The sequence below is a fragment of the Nestor notabilis genome, unplaced genomic scaffold, assembly GCF_000696875.1.
Source record: "Nestor notabilis isolate BGI_N333 unplaced genomic scaffold, ASM69687v1 scaffold2399, whole genome shotgun sequence".
In the NCBI taxonomy this organism is placed as follows: Eukaryota; Metazoa; Chordata; class Aves; order Psittaciformes; family Psittacidae; genus Nestor; species Nestor notabilis.
The window spans coordinates 83124-95787 of NW_009944837.1; the positions used below are offsets into that span (position 1 = coordinate 83124).

Here is a 12664-nt window from a genome sequence, read left to right on the forward strand (position 1 = left end):
TTTCCCTTTCTCCTTTTAGTTTTATATTCTCACCCCTTGTTTCCCTTAGTAGTAGTAGTATATTGTACTTTATTTTAGTTATTAAACTGTTCTTATCTCAACCCATGGGGTTTACATTCTTTTGATTCTCCTCCCTATCCCCTCTGGGATGGGGGAAGAAGTGGGTGAGCAAGCAGCTGTGTGGTACTTAGTTACCAGCTGGGGTTAAACCACAATAATGATACATAAAAACCAATTTATAACAAGAACCTCTCCTCCACGAGTTCTTCACTTTTTTATCCAAACCTGTCTGTTTAAACGCCTTTTCCACATGGTTCTGCATTAAATCTATAGATCTAACAGATGAGTTAGTACACAAGTAGCAAGGTCATTAGGAATGGGCTACAGAGATGAAAACTAGGGCTTGTATTGACAGAAGAACAAGCAGTCACTCAAATCCTGAGGTGGCTGTTTCACTAACCTAATATTTTGATTTTTAGGTAAGAACGACATACTCGTGAGAAGTAGCAGAAGTAAGATCAAAATAATTTACAAGGCCATAGATTTAGAGACAATAATTGATCGGTTCAAAACCAATGACAAAAAACCATGATGCACTACTTGACCACTACCAATTTTTAACCTCCTACAATAGTGTTACAAGTCTTGGGATCATGTCAACATATTTCCAGTAAAGATGGGAAAACAGTGTTCTTTTATAAGAGGCTGTTAAGATCTCAGCTATGATACTGCTTTCAATTCTGGTCCCTTCCACTTGCCAAACACAAATTCAAACTAAAACAGGCAAAAGGTAACAAAAGCACCAACATGGACAGAGAATATCTATTAATATTCCTCAGAAGCAAACTATTACAGTGGACAGGAAAATCTATGAGTCCAAGAATGAAGGGACAATGACTGGCTATAAGAAGTTCAGGCAACAAATTAGGGCACCTTTTACCATTTATGGAGTAGAGACATTCCAAAACCTGCCAAAAAGAGCAGCTCCTGGGAGAGGGGTAAATTTATGGGCAAGATCATGCAGTTTTTGTAATAGCAACTGCGTCAAGTCTATTATTAAGTTTCAATTGTTGAAAAAGAAATGTTGAATGTTTCAAATGTTGAAAAAGAAAGAAAAAAGAAATGTCTCCGGATCTCCAGTAAGTCTGTATTCACGCACACTTGCACAGCTTCCACCAGACAGCCTCTAGGCACAGCAATACCCCACAGTACAGAAAACAGAAGACCCAGGGGGCTTGAGTGGGTCCAGAGTGTAACTGTGCTGCTCGATATGATCACACAGCAGCGCAAAGGCTGTCTGTGAGTCACATACAGGAACAGAAGGTGGGCTGCAAGCAAAGCGCCCTCTTCTCACTGTGACCCTAAGAGGTTGCACCTACATTGTAAAGACATGTAGCCAAAGATTTGGCAGGTCTCTTCAAGCTCTGAAGCATAGGATATTGCACAGTGTCAGAGACAGGACAACAGATCAGAGATGGACCCCTAGGGAAATTTCCTTGCCTTTAAAAGGAAGAGGTTCAAACAAACATTTTTCAGATTCCAATCTCCTCCTGTGAAATGCTAGTGCTAAAGAAATCACTAGAAGTTTCACCACAGACTTCAGGGGAGTGAGGATTTCTCCCCTACTGATTTGAAAGCAAGTCCTTAGTGCAACTGGAATACAAACAGAAGACCTTGTTATGTCACACTCTGGGCAGACATTTTCCTCCAAGAACTGGTAACAATGTGTATTTTTATACCGAGAAAATATTTAACAGATTAAACTTTTCTTACAGAAAGAAACACTCACAAGTTTATTTTTAAAGAACAAAATGATATCTAAGCTGTATTTTAATGAATAAATCTTCAAAGAACCGTATGTTTTGCATACAGATCATATATACAATTCTCTTGATGTTATTGTTACCAGCTCTTGAACAAAACTTTTAATGTTTGTTTCAACATCTTTCATTTTAAATTTTGCATAAACCAGATCCATACTTTCCCTCAATTTTGCAGTTCTCTCCTGGGAGCTTCACAATGTCTGTGTCTGGATTTCTTTCTTCCTTCAGATGAGAAAGGGATGATTGTCCTGGTATAGGAATGAACTTTGTCTCTCCTGGATATTGTCCAACAACACTGCCAGCACGCATGCAGTGCTGATGTATTAGATGCAGATTTTACTCCCTGCCCTTCTTTTCAAGCCCTTCCCAAAATAAAGCGTGACTACATTTCAACTATCAGTGTAGCCTCTTTACACAGCACTAAATATCACTATCACAGAACATCAGCATATTACAGTTTCTAAATACAAAGTGAAATCTGCATAATGCCTTCAGCTCTGACTTCGTTTTAAGACATTACAGAAAGTACTTTGCTTCAAAAATCCTCTAATTCTGTAACTAATGAATAAAAATTGTAGGGCAGAGGAGAAGTTAACTAACCAGTTTTATCTTATTTTTCTGAATGACTTCTTTGTTATCCTTCTGGTACAGTTCCATTTTCCTTTTGGTGTTCTCCAAATCCACATTGTTGGTCAAGTTATATACTACATAAATATTAAAAAGACAGAAAGCAAAAGTATTAGGTCAGCATGCATGACTATGACAAAGAAATACTACTCTTTATGTTCTCTATCCCTTCTAGCACCAGATGCAACCACCGCAACAACAGAATTCATTTAAATATGCCCTGCAAATAAAGACACAACCTGCTAAACACAACCTCAGCTAGCAAAGCTCTTTTAGGTTTATACATCTGTAGGAGACAACAATTTGAGCCTTGCATCCTATTTTGTGATACTGATAATGACATACATGAATAATATTATTATTCGTATTATTTGTAAAACATTGACCTTTTCAAGTAGCATTACAGCTCAGAACAGTGAATCCTGTAAAATGAGATTAGACTAAACACATACATATTAAGACACGGTTAGAAATTATGTCATTCCATTTCGTAAGATTATCTAATGCACAAAGACTAGATGCTGTTCAAACTCTCAGATATACAAAAAAATTCGTATTATTCGGTAACTTAAAATTACTTTTATTATGAGGAATCTGCAGATGCATCCCAATTCACAGGTTAAATGACATTTCTTTTGATGTCTCTTGATAGTGATAGACTATCTCACATAAAATTATGAGCAAGCAGGGTCAGCCAGCAAGCTTCATAGTTTAGCACAACATTCCCAATTATCTACACATTGCACAGAAGATACCTCAAGAAATTGAACAGTTTTTATCATCAACAGCTTGAATGATGTAGACAGTTTGGATGATTAGTAATTTGATACAATGCCTGAGCCTTTCACCTCTAGGTCACTGGTTCAGTTGTGGGTCAAGTGAATTCCAACTGAAAGCCATTATCACTGGGAAGTTGCTTGGTGATCACCATCCAGAGCGGATGCTGGGCTCATGCCCATGGCCTTAAAGCTATCGAAGACTGCAAACATGCAGCACTCAAAGCCTTGAAGAGCTTTTGTCACATGGCTACAGTAAATTTACAAGAGCAGCAGAGAGATTTGCCCAGCCATTGACAAATATCCTTCGCAAGAAAGTGCCATCGATATGCCATTGTGAAGTCAAACCCCGAGGAAGGGAAGTGAAAACCAGCACAGGACTTGCAAGATTATGGTTCAGTTCTCTAGGTTCTCAAGCAGCTAAGGCCAAATGAACCCTGGGCACATGCACTACTGCCAAGTCATTTGTATAAATAACGCTGCTAGAGAGAAATGGAAGGAAGAAGCATTAGGTCTGTCGTTACTTATCAGTGTAGCACACATCTCAGTTTGGTTAAGATTACATCACTTCTTTCATCCTCTCCACACAGCAGAAATGAGCTTTTAGAAGGGTTCTAGGTAAACTAAACCATGAATATCCTAGACGAGCAAATCAGTTGACAGTAGCTAAGGGAACAGCAAGAAATCAAAGCAGGGAACAAATGGGGGCAGGCAGAGAAAATAGGAAAGGTCCATTTTGCTGAAGTTGTGGGATACAGCTGGATTTGTAGAACTGAGCTGCACAGCAGGTCATTACTGCTCAAAAGGGGCAGCCCTACTCTTATGTCCCTCTTCCCAGGCACAAGTCTCACTCTTTCACCTGCTCTGACTACAGGACACCCCGGATACTTCGCAGTGTCAACAGACACCCTCCAGTAACCTGAACTGGCTCAACAAAGGGGTCAGGCAAGTGCCAGAGGTGGTACAAGGGAAGTACTAAAAGCGTACAGATGGAAATAGGAATACTCTCTTTTCAGGAGTACTGAACCACCACATTGTCTCACTCTGATCAAATGTATTCAGTCCTTCCTTGAACTGAAATAAAAGGGCAAAGCAAGATACAGCTGAAGAAATTCCTAACCTTAAGCAAAAAAAACCAAAACCCAGAGGCTGTATTTATTCCCCCACCTCTTTTCCTAATAATAAGCACAATCAACAGGACTGACATTTTAATTGAGGCTGGCTCCCAAATCAGCTGAACTCTTCCACCTCCACCCCACTACCCTCACTTCAGGAGGAAGATTTGGGATAGAGACTGGTTTTGCAGTTTAAGAATTTGAAAAGGAATTGATACCAAAGTTCAATTTCCAGCTTTGCAACTGTCCCTTGGCAGATAACTGGGCCTCTACACTGGAGGTCTCCCACCAGTAAGAATCAGGAGTAGAGGTATAAAGCTTCCTTTCTGTCGTGGTTTAAACCCAGCCGGCAACTTGGAACCACGCAGCCGCTCGCTCACTCCCCACCTTTTCCTTCCTCCCCCCGCTCCCGGAGGGATGGGGAGGAGAATCGAAGGAATGTAACTCCCACGAGTTGAGATAACAGCTCTCCAGTAACTAAGGTATAATACAAACCACTACTGCTACCAATAATAATGATAAGGGAAATAACAAGGGGAGAGGACACAACCGCTCACCGCCCACCGACCAATACCCAGCCCGACCCCAGCAGCGATCTGGGCCTTCCAGGTGACTCCCCCCAGTTTATATACTGGGCATGACGTGCTGTGGTATGGAATAGCCCTTTGGCCAGTTTGGGTCAGGTGTCCTGCCTCTGCTTCCTCCTGGCTTCCCCTCCTCTCTGGCAAAGCATGAGACTGAAAAAGTCCTTGGTCAGAGTAAACATTACTTAGCAACAACTAAAAACATCGGTGTTATCAGCATTGTTCCCAGACTGAAAGTCAAAAACACAGCACTGCACCAGCTACTAAGAAGGAGAAAAAATGACTGCTGTAGCTGAACCCAGGACACTTTCTCCTACAGATCATCTGCTGTATCTCTGTACTGTAGCCATATGCAGCACCTACCCCATAGTCTTGATCTCATCTCAGGTGGAATCTCTGGGCACTGCTATAACCCAAACAAGCCATTCAAAGTTCAGCTCCTCAGTTTCTGAAACAACTTATCCATTTCAAATGTTTTAGGGGGTTTTGTTGTTTGTTTTGGAGGATTGGGGTTTTTTTTGGTTTGTTGGGGGGGGGGGAGTGTCCCTTCTCCAAAAGGCATAATATTTTCCAACTTCATACTGCAACAGATACACACTTTCTGGTTGTAGCATTTTTTCTAAGACATATTATTTGAATTTAAATTTTTAGTATTTTAATGGAGATTTGACCTCCAAATTTCCATCCTATAGTTCCCAGCTGACAAGCAGCTTAATATTGGGGTATTATGGCAGAGAGGAATTGTCATGTGAAGATGCTGGCATACAATCACACCAGGGCTCTGCAATGACAGCAGCTGCATGGGAATGTCAGCACTTCCTAAATCCACACACCAGCTCTCTAAAATCTTCAGTGACGACACAAGAAAGAAATAGCATCTGAGAAACACTGTGCTAGCAGGATGCCCAGATGCCACCTTCAGGTGCAAGGGGAGGAGCACGAGGAGATGCCAAATGCCTCTTTAGGCTCCTGAACATCTTTGGTATTTCTCTAAAAATAATCCAGCAATAAGCTGGATCTATCTAGGTTTTGCAACCATTGCTACTTGAAACATTCAGGGTTTTTCTTCTCCTTTCTCAGTTACCTTTAATAGGTTCGACTAGTCAAAACTGGGTTTGTAAAACAAAAGCTGTAAGATTTAAAACTTATACTAGGAAAAGCAGGGAAGTTCTAAACATGTGCCAATACCTGCCTTTATTTAGAACTACTTACAAAAGCGCATTTATTTTGTTACTTGATATGAAGTAACATTTCCATGTAAGAGACATATTTCTTCATCTGTGTTTGAAAAATCTTCAGTAACCACCTTAAATGCCCGCTGCTCTGCTCGCAGCAAGGTGAAAGATGGTTTATTTCCCCTTCCGTTTTCCTCCTGTGGCTGCAACCAAGCTACAGGTAAAACCCTCTCAACAGTCACATCTGCTCATACCATGCTGATTCTGCTCTGTGCAGCTTACTCTACTCTGTCACTTGAGAATACGGTAGGACACCAGCTATTAGAAAGAGTCGTACTTCCAGCACCTTCAAAGGCCAGGGCGGATTTCTCCCACTGAATATAGATTCATAGTCACTGAAGAGGAACATTACTTTGGTCCTAAGCATCTGCTCCTCAACACTAAGTTATCCACATTTCAGACTTAAAATACCAAAGAGCCACATTTTGTTGCAACAGTGTTAAGTAAGACCTGTATGTCTCTATGTCAGGATCAACAGCTGTCCTTTAATAAATAAAAACAGTATCTTCCCTCCTACAACAAAAATGCCTGTGGTGGGAAGCTTTTATGGGCTTTTGTCATGTAGCTGTGGCAGGAAGTCTTCACAGGCTTTTGTCACATCTTTGCCAGGGCTTTTATCAGGGTCGGTGTATCTGCCAGTTTTGCCAGAAATTTAAAAAGGAAACATTTGGAAGAATTATATTTAAAATAAAAAATACAACAAAACAAATTATAAAACTAGAAGAACCATAAAGAGTTAAAAAACTCTAACTCATATGCTACACCTACCCTGAAAAAATATTGGTATAGATCTGAATATGACTGGCAAAGCAGATGGCTAGTTTGAAAAGGTTTCAAAGAGAAGCCAGACTTACTTTGTCCATGTTGAAATATAGCATAAGCCGATGTAAGTGGCCTGAAACCCTTCAGGGAAAAGAAACAGAAGCTGGTTTGTATGTAACAATTATTTATCTCTTATCCGTCTCACATTGGTTGGTTTATAAAATGACTTGCCTTGAGACATCTGTTGAAGTATAACAGGAAGACTATTGTGTTTTTCTGAAACATTTCATTCTTTTTAGGTAAAACTTGCTACTACTAAAATTCAGCCTCTACAGGGAGATTTTCACTGCTTTTTCAAAACAACAACATTCACTATGCAATTCTACAATAAATGGAAAAATATTTTCCAGTTAGAAAAAAGAAAATGAGACAAAAATACTAATTATATAGCACAATAATTTGTCTGGAGCCAGAGCACTACGAATGAATGTCACTCCACTGCAGGACTTTCAGACCATTAAAATCTCCCCAGTTTAGTCTAAGATACCGTAAATTTTCTGAGACTTCTCCTAAGTCCTTAAGAGACAAATATTTTTTACATGGTAACATTACTATTCAAACAGTAGGAACATACCCTGGCAAGATAGATGATAGTTACTCTGCTACAATGCAGATCTGTTTGATCTGCATTGCTGGTATAAGCCAGCTGAAACGTTAAAAATTACTAGTATCAGTTTGTCATAAACAACATTCCTCCCACTTTACTACAAACAGCTCCTTAATGATGATCATCATAAATCGCCAGCTCTCATCCTCAGTCTGCCTGGGGAGCCCAGAGCTACTGTGGCATCTTTGGTTGGTGACTTGGATGCACAGTCCCTGCACTTTTTAAAGGAGTAGGAGAGGTGTGAGGGGGAGATAAGATGGAACAGATTCTAATAGGTCCCCTCCAACTAACATTTCTGTGATTATAACAAAATAATTATCAGAAGCAAAAGAAAACCCACAGCTAAGCCAGAAAAATCTAGTTAGGCATTAATAATTATTTCTGTTTATCCTCAGTTTTCTTTTATTGGGTCAGTAATTTTCCAGAAAAATACCTTAGCATAGGAATAAATGACTGAAATCACTCAGCCGCACTGGTCTAAGAGATAATCATTTTGGCTGGAGCAGTGTGGTACCAAAAATCTGTGTTCAGGTGAGATGACTGAAATATATCTCTGATCAAGCGGCCCAACTTCCAGCTGGGTTATTCCCACTGTCAGGACTAGCAATACCACCCTCGTGCACAAACACGGAGGGGAAAAAAACCAAGCAAAACCACAAAACAATAAACAGCACAACCCACAAGTGATTACAGATACCAAAATTATTTTTATCCAAGGATCGCTTGTGAGATAAATGTTCTGTGCAAGACAAGTCACTAGGCAGCCAGTACTGCATAAAGTCTTGGAGGAGTAATGAGATACAGGAATCCAAACGGCATAAATACAGTAGCCTCCTTCCAAGTCAAATGTACTGAATGTTTTTAAAAAGCAATAATTACCATTAACAATTGTTTTGCGGTAATGCCTAGAGGCCTCACTCATGTATCAGGAGAATGCTGCCAGGCAGTGTGCACACACATGCTCAGAGGCAGGCTCTGCTCTGGAGAGCTTACAGGGAAGGTTTTGAAAAACTGGTTATGAAGATGCTTTGGGAAAGAAAGAAAGAGCGAAAAAAACTCTTTCCTTGTAGAAAGAGTGAGTAGAAACTGCATTATGTCCAGAGATTGTAACTTGTAACAACACTCCAAAGTTTAACCTTACCCCTCTCATCATATGGGCATAGACCCGACTTATTCCAATGGATACTGTACACGTCTTTCCAAAACGCAGGTTTTAACCCTTTCTATTTTTCTTCCTAGTGTTAATGACAACAAACTGTGTTTACAATGTTCTCAAATTGTCCAACTGATTTTTCTTTCTGGGGAAAACCTGCTTTAAAATGTGGTTTCTATTTAAAGCCTTGTATAACACATTTTAGCCCAAAGCATTATTTAGTGGCTACATTCTAAACCACTTCAAAAACGTGTTTTTTATAATAGAAATCTTAAGAGGTGACTACCCTAATGTTTGCTTGACCTTCACACACACACACACACGCTTCCGCTGTACCACCCAACTCTTTGCTTTAAATAGAAAAAGTCTGTAGGTATAACATGCCTTATATGAAGGGGGAAAATGTGTTTCAAGTGAGGTCATATATCACATCAATGGACTAAGACAGTGCAATTGCTGCAAATGTTGGAGCTGACATACCTGTAACATTTGGAAGAACTATCAGAATTGTGCCAGGATCACATGAAGTACATTTATACAAGAAGTTTACATTTTGTCTCTGCCAAGCAACTACTTCATTTAAACCACCACAACTTATTAAACAAAGCTTACCAGTAAAGAGAAAGCAGAGTAAAGCTGCACCTCGCCCCTCCCAAAGGAAAACTGAAAGTTTGGGGTAGGGGGAGAAAGGGGAAACCCAGTTCTCTGGCTCCCCAGCTTCCTTACCTGACAGCTTCAACAACCACCCCCAGACAACCTGCTGTACACTGGCTCCACAAGGCAGAACTGCACTGCATGACTACACCCTTTCTTTCCCACCTTCCAGCCTAATTTTTCACATGCACAAGCAAGCAGGGAATTCATATACACAAAAAAAACCATAAATAACTGCTCTCAGCAGTAAAATGTGAAGTAACAATACAGAGCTGAAGACACCTTTATCACATTGTTCAGTCGTGCCACAAGCAACATGCACAGCAAAGCCACTGGAATATTTCTAATAACGTAGCCATAGTCTTAAAACTGTCAAGTGGAGAACTCTGCCCATGAACACAAGCAGGAAAGTGCTTGGGGAGAACATGTGTGCAATGAGTTTTGTGACCAGGGAAAGGAGAACAGGGCTTCAATTCTTTCCCTAATCTAACCTGTCCTCTGGCTTCTGGATCTGCCTGAATGCATAAACGCATTCTGCATAAATGATCCCTTTGACAATGGTAAAATTAACAGCCTTCTGACTGCACCCCTTCTTTCCTCTCATCACCCTGGCTGCTACATGAAGAAACTAGGAGGTAGTCAGACTTACCACTCCTCTTAGTATTTTAGGTGTCCCTTTCAGGCAACTAACTCCAATTCCTAACTCTTTATCTGTTGAACTGCTTCATTATGCATTTGCAGGGCCAGCACAATTATTGACAAATTCACTTTTCTTCACAAGGTTACAAAGCCCAGCCATGATTTCTGCTGCTTTTAAATCAACTTACTAATGCCAGCTCTGGAACCATTTGAAATTTAACAACCTAATCCCAAGAGCTGGAGAACAGTAACATTCTGCAGAAATGGATGAGGTTAAGGCAATTTCAGGCAAAACTTCAACTCCCTTGTTGCAGATGCTAAAAATCCCTGCAACAGCAGTAAGTAGGAAACCTATACTTAATGCTACATAAATAAAAAGCAGTTTTCCTTCCCATGAGCACAGAGATTCTTCGAGGATCCTCTGGCTAAAATGTAACCATTCTTTCTACTCATTTCCTCCTTTCCCCACAACATCCAAAAAAATATGCAAACAGAACTACACCCACATCATCTCCTCCAGATATTTGGAGCCATATGAGTGCGCCTGGTGTTTCCCAGCCACAATTTAGCTCTCCAGCCTCATATTTCTGAGGCCAACAAAAACACAATGCATTACTCACAGCAATAAGCATACTGGATACATTTCTACAAAACACCACAGTGCAAAGAGGACCAAGGGCTCCTCTGAGAAACTGAAAGGGAGTGGTATCTCCGCATTTTCCTTCAAATCACATTCACTGCCCCTCCTGCATGTTCTAAGCCACCTCTTCTTCCTCCAGGACACAAAAAAGGAAAAGCCTCAGAAGCTCATAAAAATAAGAAACAAACCATTTAGGAGTCACTCCTTTGAACACATCCTTGTTTTTCTAAGCAAAATCCATCACTCCACCATAAATCACAAGTTGCCCTAACTAAGAAAAAAATAAACTCTGTTGATAACATAGTCCCTTCCCCAGAGGGCAAAGTTCTGCTTCAACTAATCCAAAGAGAAAGAAATCAATGTCTGTTCCTAAACTTTCTCCTTCTGCACAGCAACATAAAATGCTACCACAGTGGTATGTAAGGTCATCAGCTTCAAAGCAGCTTCAACTACTGTACTTGAAAAAGCAAAAATGATGAAAGACACCATATGGCTTCTGTCATGGTAGATAAAGCTAATGGAGGCATATAATGAAAATTACAATTCCTCTTCTCTCTGTTTAATCTTTCCCAGTGCAGCACAGACAGCCCCCTGCAAGCCTTTCCTTTCCAGATATAAAGCACCGCTTCCACTTCAAATCATGTTTTTTTACCTCTGGTAGATAAAATATTTTACTTAATGTCCTACAGTTCAGCAAATATGATTAAAAATGTACAGAAAAAGGTAACTAGACAAACATCTGATACTATGATAAATCCTATTACAGAAATTCAACTTGGACATTCTCAAAGGCAGCTGAGTCAGAAGGTAAAAGGCTATGGTCTCATGAGCACAGCACATCAAAAATGCAAGCATTAGGACTTACCAATTTCTTCTATTTCTTCCAGGAAATCATTATATTCACTTAGACTGGGAAAGTCATCCTCTCTTTTATTGTATCTTTGAGAGAAGAGAAACAAGTGTTTATATAAACACACAAAGATGTGATTTCAATTCAACAAGGCTCTTGCTGCAAGCCAATTAAGTATTGACCTAGTTTTATTAGCAATCTGCTTTGCTGCTCCTACAACTGACCAACAAACAGAATCCTTAAGAGGAGACAGAAGTGCTTCCTTCAAAGGAAAGGAGCCAGTCTGGCATAGGTAGGTGCTATCTTTGCCTCCTGATTGCCAACTCCTTTTCCAGGGTTACAGGTAAACAGGAGAACAGAGACTAGAACACCCTAGTTCCAAGCAAGCGCTTCAGCATGAAAAACCTGTTAGAAAAGCCAGAAGCAACAGTAACATGCACAAAAAAAGCTTTTCTAGAAGTGTTAGGAAACGGAGCTTGGCTTTGCGCCAACAACAGAAAGCATGTCAGCAGCAAACTGAAAATGCTACACACTTATCTTATTTTGTCATCAATAGAACATTCCAGAACTCATTTATCCAACATCTGATAGACGGAAAAACTACTACGATGAAGGGACAACTGGCTAGAATGTGGACAGCCTCTCAAAGTCAAGACTTTGGACTTTCTTCCCAAGAAAACAAAGAACTGAGATTCTGCCTTGTCTGTGGAGCAAGACACACTACACCCAGGAGTATAAAAATCTAATCCCCAGAACTCGGGCCAAATTCCAATTTGGGGATATTTTTTCTGCCTAATAAGAAGTAACCTGTCAAATCAAAGTGAACCAAGCATTTTACAACACTTTCTGTTCTAACCACATTCCATAATTAGTCAACTAAGTTGACTTCATTCCAGTTTGACTTTCGTTAACTTCAGTAGACTTTATCATCAAACATGAAAATTATTACTACATCCCCATCAGCATGTTGGTAGTTAATGACAAAATTTCCCCACATCCCAACAACATCATACAGAATCATAGAATGGTTTGGGTTGGAAAGGACCTTAAAGATCACCTAGTTTCAACGCCCCCTCCCATGGGCAAGGACATCTTCCACTAGACCAAACTGCTCAAAGTCCCATCCAACCTGGCCTTGA

The 12664-nt window shown here is 40.2% G+C and overlaps 1 protein-coding gene across 1 annotated transcript in view; it reads right to left on the reverse strand.

Annotated features, from left to right (window-relative positions):
* The window catches only part of MNAT1 (MNAT CDK-activating kinase assembly factor 1), a gene marked incomplete at its 5' end in the record, with an annotated part of 84887 nt that extends 73273 nt beyond the window's left edge, over nt 1-11614 (reverse strand). The window contains 2 exons of the mRNA XM_010022583.1: nt 2424-2527; nt 11541-11614. Of these exons, the coding sequence (XP_010020885.1) occupies nt 2424-2527; nt 11541-11614 (178 nt within the window). The remainder of the gene's footprint in view (nt 1-2423; nt 2528-11540) is intronic.
* Between the last annotated feature and the right edge of the window lie 1050 nt (nt 11615-12664).